The 24,180-nt window shown below is 44.4% G+C and overlaps 1 protein-coding gene across 1 annotated transcript; it reads right to left on the bottom strand.

Moving 5' to 3' along the window:
• Positions 1 to 20,408: 20,408 nt before the first annotated feature.
• LOC124655811 lies at positions 20,409 to 22,572 on the bottom strand. The gene is made up of 7 exons (XM_047194652.1): positions 22,555 to 22,572; positions 22,257 to 22,438; positions 21,939 to 22,149; positions 21,450 to 21,647; positions 21,196 to 21,375; positions 20,731 to 21,102; positions 20,409 to 20,648 (listed from the first exon to the last, which is right to left on the bottom strand). The coding sequence occupies exons 1-7, from the start codon at positions 22,570 to 22,572 to the stop codon at positions 20,409 to 20,411; spliced, it is 1,401 nt and encodes a 466-aa protein (XP_047050608.1).
• Between the last annotated feature and the right edge of the window lie 1,608 nt (positions 22,573 to 24,180).

Here is a 24,180-nt window from a genome sequence, read left to right as displayed (position 1 = left end):
AAAGTTCTGTGCATGTTTGCACCATGGATTTCACTCAGCTTCGTGTGCCAAGTTTCAATAAATGAGATTGATATGCCCAAAAACAAAGTTGACATTTCTCTTGCAATCGCTATAGTAGAACAGGTGGACCAAGTCTGTCTTCTCCTTGTGCGATCTCTGCATGTCCTTTTTTTTCCAAGCTAAGGCTAGGTCTCTTGGGCTGGTGTATACACAGCTTTATATATCTGGTAGTATAAGCAAGATAGGGCAACTTAGGCCACGAGCCGCATGCATGCATAGGCTCGCTACTCAGCGCGCGAGGTTAGGAGCTGATCGATCATTTAGATGAGGAAATGCTAATTTATTTGCAATGACCGTGCGCTATGCCCGTCAGGGCATCTCCAACGGGGCACGTAAAGGAACCGCTGAGTGAACCTTTACGTCCCCTCGTGCCGAAAATGCGTAAATATGGCCAAAAAATGCGTCAGGTTTGCGTCTCTGCGGACGCAGAGGTCGTCCGTCCGGTCCTCACACGGGTCCACCTGGCAGGGGACAGCTGATTCTTCTTCCCTGACATAAGTTACAGGCGGCGCAGCTTTTGAGGGTCGCGTTAATGGCGTGCTTCGGCTTCCGCGAGCGTGCGCTGCTGGGTGGCGTCGCAGTGGCAGGACATTAAAGGCGAGATGGCGTCCGAGCCTCTTAAAGGAACGTTGCCCGACGCCCATTTCCCCAACCACACCATTGCCAGAGCACACCCTATCCACCCGACCGACGCCATGGAGAATAAATGCTGGCCGTTCCGCAAGACCAAGAACGACCACGAGGCTACCGGCTCGCAGTCCGACAAGAAGCCACGGGTCGGGCCGTATGTCCGCATCGAGCTGCCGCACCGCCTTTTGGAGGAAAACAGGCCGGTGCCATGGCCGGACGCAAACCTGCCTAGAGAAAGTTGGTACCTCAACTCGAGGTGCGTGCCGATCCCTCCCATGCCGCGGACGAGGTGCGCCGCCGCCGAGCGATCTTGCCGGCCGATCTCCGAGAAGATCCGGCGTACGCGCTCAACTCCTACAACTGGATCTCGTTTGGGACGTGGGAGTTCGACGCGCGCCGCCGCGTTGGTTACCTCGGCGACGTCGACTACTTCGGCCGCGAGATCACCGCCGAAGAAGAGGAGAACGACGACGAGGACGAGGACAAGGATGAGCAGGCGGAGCACCCAGACTACGACCATGATGACGGCGGGCCGGCGTGGGATCCGGAGACCCACCCGCCGGACATTAGCGAGGAGGAGGCCATTGCCATGGCATTGGCCAATAGCGATCTCGACAATCTCAACAAGCTCGCTATGTGGTACAGGCTCGCAATTCAGCTCCGCGAGTCCGCGCTCGCGCAGGGGAGGCCACCGACTCCTCCAGCCAGGCCAAGGCGTTCCAACGACGGCGCCCCGGCTGCTGCTCCGGCCTGGGATCCGTGGCCACCTTCACCACAGCCTCCCGCGCCTGGCCGCAGTTGCCTTAGCCTGCCCTTCCTCCTCCACCACTGGCGTACCAGCTTCCATGGATGACGCCGGAGTTCATCGACCTCGTCACCGATGACGAGCAGTAGCCATAACTAGTTTTAGCATGCCTTTATGGCCTTTTAAAGTCTTTTTTATGTTTTTTATTAATGTAAATTATGATGGAAAAAAAGTATGCGTCGTGCCGCTGGAGCCACCCCGAGGCAAACGGACGCGTGGTCGGTTAGCCATCTGGGACGACGCAAATGCGTTGCCCCGTTAAAGATGCCCTCACTGCGATCGACAGAATGTTGTCTCTGTCAGTGCCCAAGCCGGGCGCGGGCGGCTTGCCGGACGCGCCCGTGATGTTGGACTCAATCCATGTGAACATTTAAGGCAAACGAAATAAAATCCATGTTGTTTAGAGTAAGCTAATTAAATCAAATCAATTAAGATCCATACATGTCGCAGGCTCCTGAAAACCAGCGGCAGCCCGTGCATAAATCCATGACCCCTCCCTGAAAAAACCCATGCGATGGTTGTGGTTTCATCTCTCGCTCTTCACACGGATCGTGCCTCCATCCATCGTTTCTCCGCATTCCACGCTCCTCCTCCCTGCTCACATCCGCGTGCCATCGCTCTATATAAATCCCCTGCATCGCTCATCGCTTGACCCTTAAACCTTCCTCCACAACTCCCGCCTCCACCATAAATCCCGTCATCTTCAACCCATGAATCCCACGTTTCCGGCGACATGATCCAGCAAAGGCTAGAGCATAGCCGTGACGGCGAGCTAGACGCAGGCATGCTGCCAAATTAAGAACTCTGTATTTTTCTTGAATGTGATTGTGTTGGTGTTACATAGATTCGTTTCGTTCCAGGTTTTGATTACCGCCTTGTGGTGCAGCGGTTCGAGAAACGGCGCTAGCTGCCGGATGTAGGAAGGAGAAGCATGCATATATGTGCATGCCCTCGCCGCCGGCGGCCAATTGCCAAGCAGCGTACGTAGGCCTGCCTTCTTGTTCTCTGATCTTTTTTCTTTTTGTACATCTCTTTTTCCTATTTGGCTTGATTGGATCTTAGAGCTTCACTACGTAGGAGATGGGCATCCATGTACTGAAGACATCTAACTGAACTTTGTCAATCTTCATCTATTTAAGAACTCAATCTCCATCAACCTTAAAAAAGTCTGATTGGATCTTCAGGTTCAGCTAAGTACGAGTACCGTGTGTGTGTGTCTTCAAGTCGTCCCGAGCAATTTAAAAACTTGTACTGTACATAAAGTCATGTGATTCTTTCAACTTGGACGTCTTTAACTGAACTCTGCAAGTCTGAACTTCGTCTCAGCGTTGCTGAGTTGTAGAAAACAGCGATGCAACACACTCAACTTTTGTCTCAGCGTTGCTGAGTTGCGAAAAGCAGCGACCTGGAATCTATTTACACACACCCAGGCAATAGATCAGCATTTCTCTTCTGTACAATTTGCATATGGTACCGTATTTTTTTGAGACAAATATGGTACCGTATAAGTTATGAGTTATGACCTGGCTGTTTCTGGTTGTCTCAGTGCTGCCATCGTAAACGAGATGAGAAATGCGTTTGCTGGGCCAAAAGCCCACCAGCCCACTCAACCCTAACCCGCTGTAGCTCACATTTCTATCCGACAACCTCAACACCCAGGCCGCCGTCCCCTCCGCTAGCTGCACGTCCTCACATCCTCGCCGCCGACTTGCAGCCATGGTGTCGCGGCATGCTTGTTCACCGGCGCACGTGCAGTGATGTGCGGCTCCACCGACCTAGCCTGGATTTGTCGCGCGCAGGTACGATGCAGCTGTCTTCAGGCCGGCAACGGGTGGCCGATGAATCGCAGGAGTGGTGATCCCTCGCCTCTGACCGGTTTGCTCTGCGTTTTCCCATTTCAGCTTGCACATACTGATTTTCTGATACTCAATCAGACATTGAGGTGCTTCCGGAATATGTAGGAATTTTGGCAGAAGCTAACAACATATATACTATCCTAGTGTTATTGCCTACAACAAAAGTGTTCCCACGCAAAAAAAAAGAAAGTGTTAAAAATGATCCAGCTCTATGTAGGGTTTCAGAGGTCTTAATTTGGTATGCTGTCTTTCGTTAGTGAATCCCATGTTTGATTATTTAAACTAATTAATAGATGTATACAGATCAAATGTAGTACATAGGACCTTACACGACACACTGAGTCTACTATTGCATATCTTGTAACTGATATAATCATCCTTATATGACAGGCTTTCGGTGCATTTTTAATGCCTTGGATTTATCTTCTTCTACGTGGTGTATTTGCCTCATAAGGTGTCCACATCATACAATAGGCATGCCCCAAGGGCCACCACGGCGGCCTATACGCCACAATTCAGCAATTTGTCGACAACGGTATTCTAAGGTACTGACTTTAGGTGTGCTCGAATGGATTGCTGCCCGGTGGATATGTTGTTTAGTATTTCTTTGTCCGTCAGCATTAGGTCTGTATATTCAGTCCAACTCATTTTACTTTGTGTAACAGATGCTTTATGATTTATTTCCTCAGGTGCTAAGCAAAGAATTGCAGGCGCCGGATTTTCTTGGTGCAAGCGACCTGCAAATAAACCTGAGAGCTGCAAGGTAAGGTCCTTGTAAAATCATATCCTTTGTTGAAATTCCCACCATCTTGTCCTTATTTTCTAGCTTGTTGTCTTATATTTTGCAAGTTGAAATACCAGACGTAAACGCATTCTCCTCCTCTTTCAGAGGAACACTCACCAACCGTGCCTGAAGTGGTGTTAGTGGTCTCAATGGTTCATTGTCATGGTATACTATATAGCTGCTTTGCTACTTAGCTCTATAAGCAAATCACCATCACATCTCCCGTCTTATATCCAACTTGTATGTCTGCATGGGCAAGGTTGTTCAGTCTGGCTATCTTCACGTCGGCCACTAGGACACGAGAAGAACCACGGAGGACCCGTCTTCTGTGACACACTGCGAGGAGCGTCTCCTAAGAGAGACATCGTTGCTTGGTGTTCACCACTAGGGCCAGCGAGTCCGGCTGGCATGGCTCACTAGCCTACTCTGCCGCGAGTGGGAGGCCATGGATGTGCAGGGTCTGATGGCTAGTTGGGGTTGTCCAGGATGTGCAGGAGGTAGAGCTGATCGCCCACACGCTGCTGTTCAGAAGCTCATCGACATCGGCATCACAAGGTACCGACTCTAGGTGCTCTCAAATGGATTACTTCCTGATGCTGATGAAGACGTTGTTTCGTTTTTATTTGTTTGTCAACATTAGGTGTATTCGGTCCAACTATGTTTGGTTTGGCTGCTCAGCTTTATTTAGCAGCTGCGTCTAAATTAGGCAGACGATAATATTTTATGTTGTTTTTTATCTTCGGGCCCAAATATACTAAGCAATGGAAAAGTTTTGTTTGTTTCTTTATGTCTTTGTGTGTGTTAATTTGGAGGAAATGATGAAACGTGGATGCTTCATGTACTTTTGTTCCTTATATTTTTGCCCTATTAGCCCATGAGCCTACTCTCCGTTCTTATCTAATATTTTCTCTCTGGTTTGTGTGCCATTTTAGTCTTTACGTCATGGTTTTAGATATGGCAGTCACTGAAATCTGATTTGCAGGGTACACAATAGTAAAATTATGTATAAAAATCTTTGGTACATTGACAAAAAAATATTGCTTGTTCTAACTGTAAAGAGTCATTTATTACATACTTGTGCATCTTCAAATGTTGCTTCCATTTATCACTACATTATGACCAGTTTCCAACTACTCGATTGTGAGTAGTTGTCCTATTACCGTGAGATATAAATCAGACCAGGCTGTGTCTTTTGCCTAGTTTGTTGTAGCTGCTAATTAATTAATCGGATTGCTGCTTTTAATTGCAGTTAGAATACTGCAATCTGTTTACTGTGTAAATATATATATACTCATTTTTTGATTCATGTTGCGTAGTACAAAATGTGGATAACTTTATGAAAATTTGTTCAAAACATTTGGGACTTTGACTGTAATCTTCTTATGTAAGCATACGTAATGCTCGCTAGGCACCTTAGCTATTACAAAGATCAGTAGGATTTTCTTCAATAAACAAAACTTGTCATTAAGCTGCTTAATCAGCAATGGTGTTGGAAACTAGTTAGTAAGAAAGAGCATGCACGCTGCATCAAAAAAATTTGTTACCATATATACTTAGTGCATCACCGAAGAGAGAGTATTAATACACAAGTATGTACATGAACCAGCTATTATATGGTCATAATGAAATAATCCAGCTGTTATAATGGTCATAATCAGCATAATTTTACATGTTCTATCCAAGTTTATTTCTCCCAAGTATAGTGATGTCTTGTTTATATAAGTTTATATAAAAATACATGAGGTTTGATTTCATTGAACTATCATGCAAATTTTTTGAGACATTTGGGATGACCGGGTTGGTGGCAAGTAGTTGGGGTGGTCAATTGCAACAATGCATACACCCATGCTGCCAAGCTTGGCCATCGGTGCCTAATAGTGTGCGTCCTTTCATGGGGATAGGTGAGGTTGATGTCTTGTACCATCACTATACTTCTTATGCCATTCATCAGATGTACATACACCAAACTCTTTAAAATAGTACGGATCATGATGCAGTAGACTAGTATGAACGGAAGATGCATAAGTGGTGGTTACAAATTTGTAACTCTGTGCAAAAGTATGTACCGATGTATAGATTATGTCAACTACTTATCTGCAACATCAAGTACTTTGTTGAAAATTGGCACCCATATAAACTAGTGTCGGTTAAAGGCACTGTTAACCGATGTATAGATTATGTCAACTACTTATCTGCAACATCACATGTTGCAGCACTACATTGCAAAGCCTTTCTTGCTGGCTCGCGTTCGATTATTGAGCTAGTTTGGCATATTAGCATCATAATTGGTGTGTAGTGCTAGTGTGGGGTCAAGGTGATACTTTCCGTTGAATTTATCTCTATGCATATCAGTTTTAGAACTGACCATCAAGTCTTCTTCTAATTGTTGTTCAAGTATAACCACGATGACTAGATGGCAGCAAGGTTTATTGTAAACGTCCTAGGAAATTTTGATGCCGTGCACATCAGGTTTACCTTGATGGCATTTATTTTTCAGTATCGCGGAGTTTCTCTTTGTTGTAGCTGGATTATATGTTTTGTTGTTAGTTGAGTTGTGATTTCAGTGTTATTTCAAGTATATAATTATTTGCATGTTATCTGGATGCCCGAAAAATAGGGGATGTGCCGATTTGCTTGATAGTTCTTGTCGTGAGTACTTAACTAGGAGTTGAGTACTTCATTTTCTAAAAATATTTCTAATTATTTGGTTCCTCAAGGCTGGGAATTAATGATCAGAACGTGACAAAAATATTATCCCATGGAGTAACCATGAACAGGAAATAAATGACAGTATTTTAAAGATAACTTTCTGTCTTAAAAAGCACATGGTAAGAATATAATTTTTCTTATGCAATGTCATTTACACATCTCTACTTGTGTAGAAATGATAGTATTTTTAAGATAACTTCCTGTCTTAGAAAACACATTAAAATATAAGTTTCATATGGATGTCATTTACACATCTCACCTTGCGTAGAAAGGACAGTATTTTTAAGATAACTTTCTGTCTTAAAAAGCACATGTTAAGTATATATCATATGCAATGTCATTTGCACATCTTAACTTGTGTATTCTGGAGTTCCTTCTGTGGTTCATAGCAGTTAACTTAACTTGTGACAGTAGCAGTAGCAGATAACAGTAAGCATTTTAACACCGCAATTATTGTGATCTATGAATTGAGTACAAATATCCAAGTCAGCCAAATGGACAACTGAACCACATTGGTTTGTGACTGAATTTTGTTATTCATTTTGTAGAGAAAGTTGAGACAGAGTTCAGTAACATGTGTAGTCTCATGGATAAAGTTATATGCCTTATTGGTTTGCAGGAGCACAAAGATATATATTACCAACTACTTGAAGTGCAGGGTTAACTAAGCACTACTCAAGAAAATGGATTAACAAGGTTGACTTTGAAATTTAGTGGAACCCCTTTTTTCGTATTTTAGATCACACCAACTCAAACATACAATTTAGCGCAACATGCAGATAACAGATGAAAAGAAATACATCACTAGTTACATGTTCATTATCAATACCTCGCTTACATTACAGTGTGTATATATTGGATGTGTGGTTTCTATCATGGAAGAACTAAGGGTATGCTTGTTCAATTTTCGTTCGAGTGACTGCAGATGGTGAAGCTGTTATTGTCAAGTGGTACCAACTTTAGAAGCTTTTGTGCAGGGTGTTGCTACGCAAATGGCTCAATGTCAGCGTTGGGTCCGACAACTTCAAGTTCGGTGCCACCAAGGACGACCACTAGCAAGGTCCGCTTCACTTTCCGATGTTGCTCTTCCCACCATTTTCTCCCGTTTCTGCACATGGCCTGCTCTGGTTCAGATTTAGTTTTTGTGTGGGGATTTGAGAACATGTCACTGCAAGTATACAACCATTATGGTTCTTCTATGTAGATACAACTTAGTCTTTAGATCAACACTATAATTAATTCATGGAGCCTTCGATGCATAGTTTGATCCTAGCGGAGCAAAGTACAACCATTATGCCCGAGTTATTTTCTTTGAAGGAAATGTTAATGTTCTGCAGCATGTGTATCATATGTGTGCTTGGTTTCCTGATGATGATCAATCATGGGATGCAATAGACCGATATATAGAGGCAAAACAGCGTTGTGTTTGATCTGAATAGCGGGCTCATTTTTATCAAAATGTTTTTTCCCTTTTTAACTACAATACAAGTTTAGGATAGAATCTTCACCTGGGTATGCTACATGTATACACTTCAATGAATCTTTTCTTTAATCCTTTCGTATTCTACACTTGGTATTGTTTTTGTCCCACATATATTGCAGGAAGTGGCTTATTCACACCATAATAGAGCGGTAAAAACAAAGACCAGTCTCTTGTGCTATGACAGAGGATAAGCCCCTTACAGTCATACAACAATATTTAGGTGGTGTACTGATCATCCGTGTTAAACACATCATACTAAAACAAATACTTAGAATTTGGAATGAAAAGATAGGACCGATGAATGAATGAGTATTTGATCTTCCAACTCGTGCTTGACTCCAACTTTTTCTTATGTTATCGTTACACGAGGGCATGCATTTCTGAAATGGAAAATAATTGGCAGTTTATTTATTCAAATTTGGGCCATGTTTAATTCTAAAGATTCTGAAAATACATGTATAGAAAAATAAACTATGCTTTCTTGAGGTCCGCAAGGTGGGTAGTTGATTGCGGGGAGCATACTTATTTGTTCTTTTTCATTTCAAGAAGTTGCAGATTTGCTTGTATGAACATGACAGTGTACTCAGTTAATGCTTAATTAATTGGTAAGATGTTGCAATCAGATATACATGAATGGTTTTCGTTGTTGCACTCACATGAGAAGTCACGACTGTACTTGTATATTGTATAAGAGCAACTCATTCTACTTTTTGATATTGTTATATCCAAAACATAAAATATATGTTTTCTACAATGAAACTATGATGATGCTGCCCCATCCGCCACAACTGGAGTTGTTTCCTCCACTCCGGCATTCTGAACCCGGAGAAATTTGCTCTCATTGATAGCACACAAAGGACTTATCTACTCAACTATTTCTTTAGTACTCCAAATCGTACATTGTCCCACAGATGCTAGCATGGCTTTAGTTATAGACTTCACTTATATATATTGGAATTTTAAATTGTATTTCCTATAATGAAAATACTATAAGTACCAGGTTCATTTTAACATTTGAGTGGCAATTTTCTGCTCCATGTAGACCTCTGGTGGCCCTTGACTTTAACATGGCTTGGGGCATTTTCTCAACTTAATTCTTAATGTTGTTGCCATTGCTTGTTTTGCACCAATTGATAAAGTAGGACCCATGTATGGTTTAGGAATTAACTCCTCTTGTTTGATGTTTGCATCTAGTGTTCTCATCATCAGCCACTCTCTACGTTTGGCCCAAGTAAGTGCCCTACAATAAACCCTTATGGACAAACAAAAGTACTACCAGCCAGCTAGCAGTTGGACCTTGATTAGAAGATCAGAGCTAGGCTATGGCTATGATGCGGATGATTCCTTCTCTTCCCTAGTGCAAACTCGCCACAACGGCGGCACATTGACATGTTGTCCCCTCATCCACCTTAATTAGGCAAAGACAATTGATTTTTGTAACCAATGGATGCTCGAGTCACGATTCATATACATGTTTCCTTCTCGCGAATTTAGAATGTGAGAAACATGCATGAAGAAGTCTAGAGAGGTCTCATTTCATAAACTTGTTTGTTGCCTTTCTATGTGTATCTACTGGCATCCTGATGATGTTGGTCTCATTTTTTCTGTCCATTGGGGGCTCGAACAGACCAGGTAGTTAATTATGATGATAGTGGGATAGTACATTAGTGTAGTTAACTACGATGATGGTAGTGGGATAGTCTGTTAGTTTAGTTATATCTGCTAATATTCTTTGTATTTTGTCAAGTGTTGGAGACACCACATTGCAATTCTAAGCTTTATTACTACAATGCAGAAACCGCAGAACATGACAGTTGTAGACAATAGACATGTGTCTTCTGATACTTACATTATTTGGAAGTTTGACGGGGCCTTCCACATGTTGCTGCACATGTTTTGATCATAGATGATTGACATTAAAAATGAATAAGTTTTGTTAGCGATCGTGGTATTCTTGTTTTGGTGCTGATGTTCTTTGATAGATGAATATTAGATGTTTTGATTTTTGTGTCTCAGGATAGTATCAGCTTGAGCGAGAGTATCATCAGTGAGGATAGATTAGCATGACGTTGTATTGATCTCTGCTGAAGAAATGTGCTTGTGTATCAGTCTTCGTGCTGCTATTTGGCATGGTGTAGTGCCTACTTGGAGCGGCTGGGTGTGACGTTGGCCCTTGCCGGCGGAGAAGACGGGGTTGGATGGGTGATTGAGTATGTGCCGAGCAGCGTACCATCAAGGTGGGGCTCATCCAGGGTCTCGTCAAGGTTGCACTAGATGGCTTATTGTTGAGAAGAAGGCTTGGTGCTTTGGTAGACTTGGTTTAGTTCTTGGAGTTTCTTTGCTTTCCTTTCCATCGAGCATCTGTATATAAAGGTATAGAGCCCTGTTCTCGAGTACTAAGCATATAGCTTGTGGTTGAAAAAATATTTTTGGATGCTTGTGTGTTTTTTGCAGGTCAATGATGTGCCCTTGGAGACCACCACCGATCTTGGTGCACTCATAAACTAGCATTGGTCTTGAAAAATAGTTTGCTTATTAGATGAGTATTCAATGTCTATTTTATTTTTGTCTCACGGTAGTATCAACTTGATAGAGAGCATCACCACTCAGGGTAGATTAGCATTAATTTGTATTCATCTCTTTGCTGAAGAATCATGATTGTGTATGGCAGGGATGACCAAATCAGTGTCCATGCTACTATTTGGCATGGTGTAGTGCCTACTTGGAGCAGTTGGGTGTGTCATTGGCCCTTGCCAGCGGAGAAGACCGAGATTGGATGGGTTGCACTATCTGGCTTTTTGTTGAGAAGAAGGCTTGGTGCTTTGATAGATCGGCTCATACATGAATGTATCCATTCATATCTAGATATAGCAATTATGCTGGATTATGTATGAGATTTAGAGTTTTGAAAGCCAATGTATGATATGATTTGTTAGCGATTCATATGCATCCACACTAGTGTGGCTGCTCTCTTATATCCACACTAGCTAGTGATACATATAACATGTGGGACGTGTGTAAACTCAATCCATAATGATAATGTTTTCTTTTTTCTAAAAAAGCTTAGTCTTTTGTTGTTAAAGCCATTATTTCTGTAGCTGATGGATGCAAACAATATTTCCATGCAAAGGCCAAGGAAATGAATCAGCACTTTAGGAACAAGTCGCTAAAGACAACAAATCAGGAAGGAAAAATGTGCAATGTTTTTTTTCTCTGTGTAAAACACATATTAGGTTGAATGTCCTAACTTTAAGTCACCTCTCTGGAAACAGCACATGCGCTTAGTAAGAGAGATAGCAAGTTCATTGCTGCAAAAAATAAATCCAACTGATACGTGTCTTGCCATTGAAAACAGAGGCGACAAGCTGATGGGTCTAATAAGGTGAGACTCGGGTATGATTAGCTCTTGCCACTTGAATACGTCTGGTTTGCTTCTCTGCCATCAATTTTCCCATAATCAGTGGAAGGCATTTAACCACCACCGGGAAACCATGCATGTACTAGAGCGATCCGTGGCTACTTACATCTTGGCCGTTCCATCTCTCCATCTTGACCGTTCCAGATTTCTCTCCCACCAAACAGATTTTGGAGAGCCCAAATCTCCCGCTATTTTTTCCTCTAACCTTGCCCTCTCAATCTATAAATACAAGGAGAGGTATAACCAACGCGTGCGTCGCGTGTGACTTAGACTTTGACTCTTTACTCGTCGAGGAGAGGAGAGGAGAGGAGAGGAGAGGAGAGGAGGCTGCCAATGCCGTCGAATTCACACTAGCCGGCGTGCCGTGGCATCGCTCGACGGAGGAAGAGTCCTGCAGGCGCGCGGAAGATGGACCGGCGAGGCACGATGTATGAAACAATCAGGTTGGTAATTAATCATCGTTTAGATCGCTTCCTTTGTTTTGTATCTAGGCATTTCTGGGCTGCTGCATGAATCGATTTATTGGTTATGATTTACTACGAATCATGGATGGATGGATGGATGGATGGAGAAATAAAGTTGCTCTTGATAATTCCGGGATGGATCCGGATCTTGGTTCATTGGTTCCTTGGTCCGATCTGATCCGCATCTTGATTGTGTAGGTGGTTTTTATTGTTTAAAATAAAATCTCGTACCGTGCCCTTAATTGGTTGGGTGAGCACGCGCGTCATAGTTATTCATGCCTTGGTCGAGCGAGCGATGTGAGCGAGGGAGATGAATCACCTTTGGCCAGCCGGATCCAATTTTGGTACCCAGCCCGCACGCACGCACCTGACCGAGAAAGGAGCTCGATCCACGAAACCCACGCGCCTAGTTCATTGCCTTTCTTCGGAACCCACGACTCTCTGTTTTGACTCACGCCGTGACGAGTTGCTCAAGTTTTCCCCACGCAGTTGGACGCATACGTGTGCATCAACCCTGATCACCGACCTGTAGTAGCCATGTCAACCACCGACGGCCAGAAGCAGGCGCCGAAGCCGCAGGCGCCCCCGGACGCGTTGACTCAACCCCTCCTTGTATATGTAGACCGGAGAAAGCAGCTAGGGTTGGAGGTTTGAATTTTGAGGGATGAGGTGGGAGCGCTATGACGGGAAGAGTTTGGGGGTAAATTTTCGCTTCTCTCTTCCTTCATAGGAGCAGCGACTGGATTGGATTTGATGGAGCGTCTGAGATTATGCGTCGCCTCGGATCGGTGACGGTCCAGATGGCAAGTGCCTTGGATCGATAACGTGGAGGGAGGTTTTGCTTTGCATGCAAGAGTCAATTGCCCACGGGGAGGGAATCCGGCCAGGCAGTTTTCCAACCAACCAATTATTGCACCCTCCTAAACTTCCTCCTTGATTAGTTTCCATATATAAGTACCTCGAATCCGGATGGCCGTGAACAATTCATATACATAGCTGCGTCATTATACTCAACTACTAGCCAAGAAATCCATGCATGCACACGCCAAACGTATCAACTAATAGCTCAATCTTTATTTGGCTTGATCAATCAATTGGTGTGAAATCACTGATCTTGTTGTCTGTTGCTTCGACTTAACCCAGCTAGGTGAGGACAAATGTAGAATTTAGCCAACGCTTCAGCTAGCGACATCAATTGACGATTAAAAAGTTAGATGGAAAGACTGAATCCACTATAAGTAGATGCTCACAGCCACATCGCGATCAGAGATGGAACAAAACAAGCTCAAAGAAATGTGGTAAAAACACGTCAGATCAGGTCAAATGAAAACAGCAGCTGTGATGGTATATGCCAATGTTCCGGCGATCATCACAAAATCAATCGGAAATCGCAAAACAAACTTCTCTCACTAGTCGCAGTAGCACACACATATATAGTCAGTCACAGGACAAGGATAAAGTTCCAAGTATAGTAAAATGCACATGTTTTCCATTATTACTCGATACAATATGCAATGCTTGTTTCTAATCCCAGCAAGCTAACATCATCCGCTCGATCTAGTCAACAAGTTTCAGATTTGCTCCATCTTATCACATCATTACCTAGCTAATCATGTACCAAATTTCATGGAAATTTTGTCTTGTTACACTACCTAGACCTGGACCTCAACCTGAAAACATCAAAACACCACACAGCTCTACTATGTTTAGTCCCCCGACTCTGCCCGCGCCGCCCTGTGGTGTGGGCCCCTCGTTAGCCCCCCGACTCTGCCCTTCCGCCTACTTAAAGCCTCCGTCGCGAAACCCCTGATGCGAAAAACCACGATACGGAAAACCTTACTGAGACGCCGCCGCCGCCGATCCCATCTCGGGGGATTCTGGAGATCTCCTCCGGCACCCTGCCGGAGAGGGGATTCATCTCCCGGAGGACTCTACACCGCCATGGTCGCCTCCGGAGTGATGAGTGAGTAGTTCACCCCTGGACTATGGGTCCATAGAAGTAGCTAGATGGTTGTCTTCTCCTCATTGTGCTTCATTGTTGGATCTTGTGAGCTGCCTAACATGATCAAGATCATCTATCCGTAATACTCTATGTTGTGTTTGTCGGGATCCGATGGATAGAGAATACCATGTTATGTTAATTATCAAGTTATTACATATGTGTTGTTTATGATCTTGCATGCTCTCCGTTACTAGTAGAGGCTCTGGCCAAGTTTTTACTTTTAACTCCAAGAGGGAGTATTTATGCTCGATAGTGGGTTCATGCCCGCATTGACACCTGGGACGAGTGACGAAAGTTCTAAGGTTGTGTTGTGCTCGTTGCCACTAGGGATAAAACATTGGCGCTATGTCCGAGGATGTAGTTGTTGATTACATTACGCACCATACTTAATGCAATTGTCTGTTGTTTAGCAACTTAATACTGGAGGGGGTTCGGATGATAACCTGAAGGTGGACTTTTTAGGCATAGATGCAGTTGGATGGCGGTCTATGTACTTTGTCGTAATGCCCAATTAAATCTCACTATACTTATCATGTCATGTATGTGCATTGTTATGCCCTCTCTATTTTTCAATTGCCCGACTGTAATTTGTTCACCCAACATGCTTTTATCTTATGGGAGAGACACCTCTAGTGAACTCGTGGACCCCGGTCCATTCTTTAATACTGAAATACAAATCTGCTGCAATACTTGTTTTACTCGTTTTCTCCGCAAACAATCATCTTCCACACAATACGGTTAATCCTTTGTTACAGCAAGCCGAGTGAGATTGACAACCTCACTGTTTCGTTGGGGCAAAGTACTTTGGTTGTGTTGTGCAGGTTCCACGTTGGCGCCGGAATCTCCGGTGTTGCGCCGCACTACATCCCGCCACCATCAACCTTCAACGTGCTTCTTGACTCCTACTGGTTCGATTAAACCTTGGTTTCTTACTGAGGGAAACTTGCCGCTGTGCGCATCACACCTTCCTCTTGGGGTTCCCAACGGACGTGTCAACTACACGCATCACTTGGTTTCTTACTGGGGAAAACTTGTCGATGTGCTCATCATACCTTCCTCTTGGAGTTCCCCAACCGTGTGCTCTGCACTCATCAGGGGCCCACGAAGATTGTACAATAACCAAGGTGGGTCCATACGCCGGTTCCAACGAGGAAGACCTACAAGAAGAAGGATTCTTGATGAACAAGACAAGAAGGCGTTGATAAAGGAAAGTCTAGATTAGATTTTATTGTAACCTAGTCGAGTTCGAACAGGACTCTCGAGACCTGGCCTGCTATATAAAGGTCGGGAGACAAACTGACGAAACACACAACAACCATACGTAGAATCACCGCAACTTAGAGCACAAACCCTAGAATCATTGCCTCTCGGCAAGACAACCATAGCAGCCTATCGGCTACCCCATTGTAACCCGATATATTCGATAATCAAGATCATACAAGCAGTGAAGTAAGGGTTTTACTTCATCGATGGGCCCGAACCCGAGTAAATCTCTCTCCCCGTTTGTATAGTACCCGATGTCTCGTGCTAGCTCCGTAGGATTCCGTCAACCCTAAACTCCCTCATGGTGGGCATTGCCGAGGAGCTCCCTCGTCGAGGGTGCAATGTACGTCTGAGAGAAAAAAGTGCACTGTCAGAGAAGAACATGTGTACGCTACATTCCACATATATGTTGCGCGCTAGCTTTCAGGGAATACATGCTACTTCATGCGGTCTCATGCCGTTTTCACTGGAAGTGGTCTAGATTTGAACTACGCATCCTATGATCGCCGCCTCTCTTCCGCCTCACTTTTGGGCTGAGGCTATTTCCATTTCCACATATCTCATCAGCATATTCAACCCTCTGCTGCTCTATAGGGTGGTTTCCTCTAGAACGTATCTCTGGTCGCCAGCTCTTCGTTTATTTGGTTGTGCTTGCTATGTTCTACACGCTTCCCATGAGTGCACCAAATAGACACCTCAATCTATTGTGTATGTTTTTCTTGGATATAGTGATAGGCATAAGGGTTGTCGGTGTTGGGGTCACGTTGGTTGTCAGGCGCGTATTTCTCGGGATGTTACTTTTTTGCATCCATTCTACCCACATCCATCCTCCTCGATCTTCTCGATGGAGGATATATCTTTTATCACTTTTCCCGATACACCTCCCTCGGTGCCTCCTATTTTTACTCCCCTTCTCGTCGCACGCTTGTTGATCCGATGACGCCTTCTTATACACCTTCATCATCTATGTCATCCCCGTTTCATGAATCTCCACCTTCTTCTACACTTTCTCCTTCTCCCTTGTCCCATGACTCTCCACCTTCATCATCGTTATCTTCCACATCTCCGTCACCTCATCCGGTGATTCCTTTGTGTCCCACTTTTCCTTTCTACTATACTCGCCATCTACGTGCTATGGAGGAATCCACTGACGTGCCATCTACTTATGGTGTGCCACCTCAGTCAACCTACGGTCTTCGACCTCATCCTCATCCCCACCCAAACGTTGTTTCCCTGGTCGTTATGGTCTCTCTGCTGTCGTTGAGATGACATGTTATCGAGATGTTGTTGGTCATCCTGAATGGCAGCTTGCGCCGGCACAGAAATTGTTGCGCTTGAGCGGACCGACACATGAATTTGATACCCCTTCTCCCGCTTTCATCCCATCACATGTAAGTGGGTCTATATATAAGATTAAGACTCTCCCTGATAGTTATGTTGAGCGCTACAAAGCTCTTCTTGTGGCTCGGGGTGTTCAGCAGGAGCATGGTTGTGATTATAATGAGACTTTTGCTCCCTGTAGCCAATATGACAACTATTCGTACACTTCTAGCTATTGCATATTTTCGCCACCGGTCCATATCTCAGCTTGATATCAAGAATGCCTTACTTAATGGTGAGTTGCGTGAGGAGGTTTATTTGCAGCCACCGCCGGGTATTCTATTCCCGATGGCATGATTTGTCGTCTTCGTCTCTCTCTTTATTGCCTTAAGCAAGCCCCCAAGCCTAGTTTAAGAAATTCTCATTTGTGGTGATCGTTGCTGGTTTTTTGCCCGAGTGCTCATGATCTAGCGTTGTTTGTTCACCTTTCTTGTTGTGGTCGAATCTTCTTCTTCATGTTGATGACACGATCATCATCGTGACGACCCTGAGTATATTGCCTTTGTTAAGGCCCGTCTCAGTGAGAAGTTTCATATGTCCAGTGCTCATGATCTAGAGTTGTTTTTTCACCTTTCTTCTTGTGGTCGGACTTTTCTTCTTTATGTTGATGACATGATCATCATCGTGACGACCCTGAGTACATTGCCTTTGTTAAGGCCCGTCTTAGTGAGTAGTTTCTTATTTCCAGCCTTTGTCCTCTTCGATACTTGCTTGGGACTCGAGGTTTCCTCTATCGCTGATGGCTTTTGTATTTCCCAAGAAAAGTATTTCCATGATCTTCTTTCTCGTGCTACTCTTGGTTATGAGCGCACAGTTGAGACTCGTATGAAGCTCAATGTTCACCTTTGTGCTTCTTATGGTGACCCTTTTTCCGATCCAATGCGTTAATGTCATCTTGTTGGGAGTGTTGTCTATCTCTCGCTGTCACTCGTCAATATATCTCATATCCTATTAATATTATGAGACCGTTTGTTTTTGCACCCACTTCGTTCCACTATAGTCACCTTCGTCATGTTCTACGATATCTTCATGGCACTATCTCTCACCGTCTCTTCTTTCTCAGTTCCAGCTCATTACAGCTCCAGGCCTACGTGGATGCTATGTGGGCTAGTGATCTTTCGGATTGCTTCTCACTTTCTTCTTACTGTGTTTTTCTTGGTGGTTCTCTTATTGTTTGGAACATGAAGAAACAAACTGCAGTTTTTCATTCGAGTGTAGAGGCTGAGTTGCGAGCTATGGCTCTTCTGACGGCAATGGTTACGATGGTTATTGGAGGATTTTGGTATTTCGTTACTAGACCTACTCCCTATTGTCGGATAGTACATGTGCTATCAGCATTGTGCGTGAAGCATGAGTTTACCAAACATATTGGTGTTGATACTTCGTAGGTGCACGTTGGTATGCATGATCAAGTTATTATTCTTCCGTATGTGCCTTCCGAGTTATAGTTGGTGGATTCTTCATGAAGGACAAGAATAGAGCGCATCATGGATTTTACCTCTCCAAATTGAGTGTTGTGGATGCACAATAAGTTTGAGGGAGGGTGTTAGTGAGATATTTATGAGTTCCCTTTGGTCTTTGGGCTTTTACCTTCTACATGATGGTCTTTGGCCTCCTAGTGTGTATATATGATGGATTTGCCCTCTTGTAATGATAAGTTGCTATTCCTCATGACATTCACATATATTTCACTGCTTTGGTGCATAGAAGATAGAGAGATTTACGAGCACACCAGGTGTTTCGATTTTTTTCTACATTACTCATGTTCACTTCTGAACCTTAACGACCCTTAATTTTTCAAACAAACAACCTTTTATGGCGATTAAATTAACCCTTGACTACTTCATCAATTGAATCTTATTGCATATATTCATATAGGTAATTTAATATGTGTCCTTCTAGTAAACCATTTATACCTGCTACAACGTGCAGTGTGTCCTTCTAATTCTACAGATATCATATGAAAATATATTTCATGATGTATCTAATGATACTGTCTTTGTATTTTACATGATAATGATCTTTTGTAAATAATTGGTTGAACTTTACATTGTTTAGGCTTTAAAAAATAATATAAGTCACTTTCTTTGAAACCGAGGTAGTAGCATCCAAACATGTTGGACTTATTACAGCTGCAATACGTACACACTACAGGAAAATCTGGCATTGCCGTGTGCCAAATGAACACGGCAAAGAAGCCCCGGAACACGGCAAAGGCTTTGCTGTGTGCTAACACACGGCAAAATATACACGGCATACATCCCTACGGCAAAGAGCACTTGGCCGTGCTCCTTCAACATGTACACGGCAAAGACCTTTGCCGTGTGTTTTCCACGCTGCACGGAAATGAAAAGTAACTTGACGTGCCCAGATGGAGCTGACGGCGCTCAAACTTTGCCGTGTACCAAAGAACGACTCACGGCAAAGAAACAAATGTTTGCCGTGTGTCCTCTAGGTTGGAGCACGGCAAAGAAACAAACGTTTGCCGTGGGCTCTGCAGTTTGGAGCACGGCAAATCTCCAATTGTTTGCCGTGCGTCCTCCCAGTTTAGTACACGGCAAAGATTGAATAGTTTGCCGTGTGCTGTTGCCCATGCGCACGGCAAAATCCTGCCCGGGTCGCCCAACCATTTTGCATCTTTGCCGTCCCTGTACACACGGCAAAGGCCCATCTTTTTTCCTATTTTTTGCTTATTTCTCTTTGATCCATATATTTCAAATACAAATAAACAGTAGTAACCCAATACACAAGCTCCATAATATGCATATAGTCCATAACATACATATAATCCATAGTCCATAACACAAAATCCTTCACAACATATAGTTTATAACACAAGTACGGAAGCAACATAATACAAGTCCATAGAAACATAGAGTCGAAACATATAGTTTCTAACACAAGTTCGGAAGCAATATAATACAAGCCCATGGAAACATGTAGTTCATAACACAAAACCGGAAGCAACATAATACAAGTCGATAGAAACATAGAGACCATCAACGGAAGCTCCACATGTAGACCACAACGGCGAAGATAAGCATCCTTCATGCATATCCTACACGTTTGCAAGCAATATGGTAAGTTCAAGCAAATACAAAAAAAAAAGGATAAAATGAACAAGATATATGGTCAAGTTCCAAAATGCACATGAGAGTAATTAAAGTGGCTCACATGAGACGAGAACATTCTACAAGTGGATCACGTGAGAGTAATTCAAAATCGAAAGTTCAATCTCTATGTCTACATTTTTACAAGTAACGAAGCAAAATGGTCATGATCAACCGCTATGTCTAAATTTTCACAAGTACTATGAAGCAATATGGACAAGTTCAAATTCTATGTATAAATTGGCAAGCAACAAGGACAAGTAAATGCGATGGTAGGAGAACTAACCTGGAGTCACAACTTCCTAGCCACATTCTGATTGCTCAAGACATGTGAACCCGCCATAGGAGGCACCGGTGGGGTTCCCTCCTGATTGCCCAACCCACCAAGCGGCATATTGTTGGAGCCGACGAAGGTGGTGCCTACAACATGGAAAATTGTGAGCATTACACAACAAGCACTAGACAGAGATTGGCACTTATTCTGCAAAGACAACTTACCCACGGGAAAGTGAAAGGAGGAGGAGCAAGAGGAGGAAGAGTCACGCCACCCGGCTGCATAGCAAGCATGCGCATGTGATCTTGCTGTTGGCTCATTTGTTGTGTCATCCACTCCATCATCTTCTGTTGTTGTGCCAGCTGCTCCTCCATTCGTTGGGCTCTTGCCTCTGCCTCCTCCACCTGAGCCTACATTTGTGCTTGCAATGTCATGAATATTACAATGGAAAACTTGTAATGAAATGTAGATGACCAAGGATGAAGGACATACCTGGATTCTTTGCATAGCTACACTCGAAGGCGTGGGACGGGTCTCTATTTGAGGATCGGAGCTCGTCCTGCCACGACGGAGCTGGCGGATAGATGGAATGGTCGCAGGATGGATGCAACCGTCACCAATCCATAAGCGACCATTCCTCTTGCCCTGTCCCGCTAGCACGGCAACCTCAGGGTCAAAGGGGACACTGAGGGGGTCCACGTCTGTGCCATGCATCTCCCCCAACTTCTTGCAGTACTCCGTATGCCGGAGCTCAGATCCATCACTCACCCACATCGACCCCTTACGGTCGGGGTCCGGCTCGTCGAGGGTGCGTGTCCTCTTCCAAACTGTAAAAAAGCTAGGCTCCACCTTTGTCTCCCTTCTCTGCAAAAGAAAGCATGAAGATACGTGAAGAGTGACACATTGAATGAGTAGAGAACAATTTGATGAGCAAGAATGAAGAATGCATTTGCTAACCTCCTTTTGAATATGACCGGCGAGGGAGAGGCTGCCTTGGCGGTGGCATCCACGATGGCCCATCTCTGCTTTCCGTTTCACACCATTGTCATGTTTCTTCTTGAACTCTTTACTTGTCCAATACCGTACCATCGACTCGAAGACTTCTTTGTTGGCCAATCCTACGTACTGAGGTGGCACCTGCGTACACAACACAAACATATTAATGAAACTAGACGGTGGTCACCAAGTCAATAATACAAAAATGAAACTACCTGCAGATACTGCCACGGCTCCATGGTAATCTGACGGGCTTTTTTCTTAGTTATGCGGATCTTGCGCATCTCAGCGTACCAGTTGCGAACGCACCACACACGACCCTCGTAGTGCATGTCTCGGACTTGCTTCGTCGCAACGGCGTTAGCCACAGAGTAGCAAAGAAGACGGTGCTCCGGGTCTGGTGCAAAGTATTTCTACAAGGATGCACAAAGCCATTGATAGTTAAATATCAGCTTTTACTGGATTAGAAGATAACTAAATCTGGTAGCTGTGTAAAAAAACGAAGTAGTACTGAACACAAAGCAAAGCAGGGACACCCTGTGTACTACAGAACGCTTTTTTCCTTTCATTTACAGGCTCGCATGCCTAATGATATGTTTTTGCATGTGAGCAGGTCATACATAGTGTGTCTACCGTAGCATACTGTAGCTTTGTTTTAGGTTTAGCCTCAACCGTGTGCATGATAAGAAGTCAAAGAAACTTACCCAGAAATCGTCGAGAACTCTCTGCTGGGCATTATCGAACTCGCCTTCCGGATCCTTTGCGTACATGTAGTGCTTCCATGTCCAAGCTACACACTGGCTACCAAGGATTTTAGACACAGGTATAAACCCAGGGAAGTGCTTCCTTACGAGGCATCCAAGAATGCTCGAGTAGACGCGTGGCGGCTTGACGTCATCCTTATACTCGAATGTCCTGCACAAACGACCAAAATGGTTATTAGCACATGGTGATGAAAAAATCAACATTAGAGTACAAAAACTAATAAGTAGTGAAATTAGTAAGTGGGTCAAAGTACTAACCTTTCACCTGTTGCTATGAGCACGATCTTACCAGCAGTGTTGAGCCAGTCGTCCAAATCGGGGAGGGACGAAATCCCACGACAATAGACAGGACGTGACCCTGGCAATATCTTGCGCAACTCCTCATCAGGATCAACAAACTCCTCGCCCTCCTCCGGCGGGTCCCACTGCCTCGAGTCCACCTCCGAGTCATCCCCCTCCTCCCCATCATCCCCCTCCTCCCCGTCATCCCCCTCCTCCTCGTCATCCCCCTCCTCTCCCTCATCATCCTCCGACTCGTCCTCTGACTCGTACATACCTCCTGACGATAGCACATCGTGGGCCGTACGAAAAAGACCGGGTGCATCAGATCCTCGGGCACCTCCTCCTCCTGCCTCGAGTGCACCTCCTCCTCCCTCGGGTGCTCCTCCTCCACTTGCTGCTCCTCGGGTGGGTGAGTTGCTAGCCGTCTACTCCTCGGGCGTCGCAGCGGCGCAGCTCGAGGACTAACTGGCCGTCTACCTCTCTGACGTGGCTGCACCTCGGGTCGTGGAGGACTAGCTGGCCGGCGAAGTCCTGATCCTGAAGCTTTCCCATCCTTCTTGCTCACAAGAGATGCCAACTTCTTGACTTTTGGACGCCCTTTCTCATACTCTTTGCGGCCCCTCCTCCTCGTCCCCCTCTGCTTCCTGGCATGTTTCAACCACCTGGCACTGAAGAAAGAGTATCTTCGTTAGTACACATGATAAAAAAGAATGGTGTAAATAGGTGGAAAAAGAAATTAGAATGCAACAAACCACATACATAGAGTTCCATCCACGAGTCGAGTATACAAACATAACACAAAGTTCTTACAAATATGCTAGCTTTACAATCACTAATACATAGATTTGCCACAAAACTTCAGTAGCCTGTGTCAGCATCATTGGGAGCAACTATTGGACCACATGTTTCTTCATCGCTATCATTTTGGTACCACCAATCATCCACAAAACCTTCAGGTGGACCAAACACATCCTCGGCTGTCCAAAAACGTGGACAATCCGAAAGAGTTACGGTTATAAATATGCAATTTAATGCATATTTATTCGCGTAACCCTTCCAAACGGGAGACACCTAGGTTTCGCGACTAACTTGGTTATCTAGACACAGAAATAAACTATATGCATAGTACAAGAGAGGCGAATGATTCTTACCCTCGAAGCGTGATCGATCGCCGAAGAAGATAACCAACTCTCCTCCAAAATGCCCTCTACCAACAATGAAGATCACTGATGCATATCCTGCATGGAAAAGAATGATGTACATCACTTAACAGTACAAGAGTGGCGAATGACTAATAAGATTTGATATAGATGACATCGCCACTCAGAGTTATAGAAGTGGATTTATGTATTGGTTAAGTTTTAATTTTTAATTATTATAAAAGCAATTGAATTATGTGGTCAAATTTTAGTGTGTCAAAAGTCGGGTGATGATTTTCCTTTGGTCTAATATAAAACCTCACTAATAGTATAGTTCCAAATTACAACAGGGCAGAAACACATGCATCCATTCCAGGACCGGGACCAGAGTTCCACGATTTACCCAAGCCCCACAAACTTCTGTGATGATTTCTAAAGCGCCGGATATAGACACAGCGCCGCTGCAATTCCAGAATCGAACTAACTGGAGGCGTACCAGAATCGAGAATCATGCTGAACGTTTCTACAGAGGAACGCAGAACTGAATGACTACGGCCACTAAAACGAAAAGAAGAAGGGCCAGGACGGGTGCGGAGCTCACCGCGAGGGTGGTGGCGCAGCGGAAGTGCTCGGGGATGGTCGACCGCGCCGGGAGAGGAAGTAGAGCGCGGCGTAGCTCCGGCTCCGTGTTCAGCGACGGCGAAGAAGGAGGACTCCGCGGCGTAGCTCCTGGGGCTCGTCCATGCCGTCTGCGCACGGGG

The sequence above is a fragment of the Lolium rigidum genome, chromosome 5, assembly GCF_022539505.1.
Source record: "Lolium rigidum isolate FL_2022 chromosome 5, APGP_CSIRO_Lrig_0.1, whole genome shotgun sequence".
Taxonomy (NCBI): domain Eukaryota; kingdom Viridiplantae; phylum Streptophyta; class Magnoliopsida; order Poales; family Poaceae; genus Lolium; species Lolium rigidum.
Note: the sequence above shows the minus strand (reverse complement) of the source record. Positions and strands in the feature narration are given on the sequence as shown.

Coding starts and splice junctions, on each gene's coding strand:
- LOC124655811 (XM_047194652.1), bottom strand. Junction 21,648..21,938: donor GAGTTCTCGACGATTTCTGG/GTAAGTTTCTTT, acceptor GCATCCTTGTAG/AAATACTTTGCACCAGACCC. Junction 20,649..20,730: donor TAGCTATGCAAAGAATCCAG/GTATGTCCTTCA, acceptor GCACAAATGTAG/GCTCAGGTGGAGGAGGCAGA.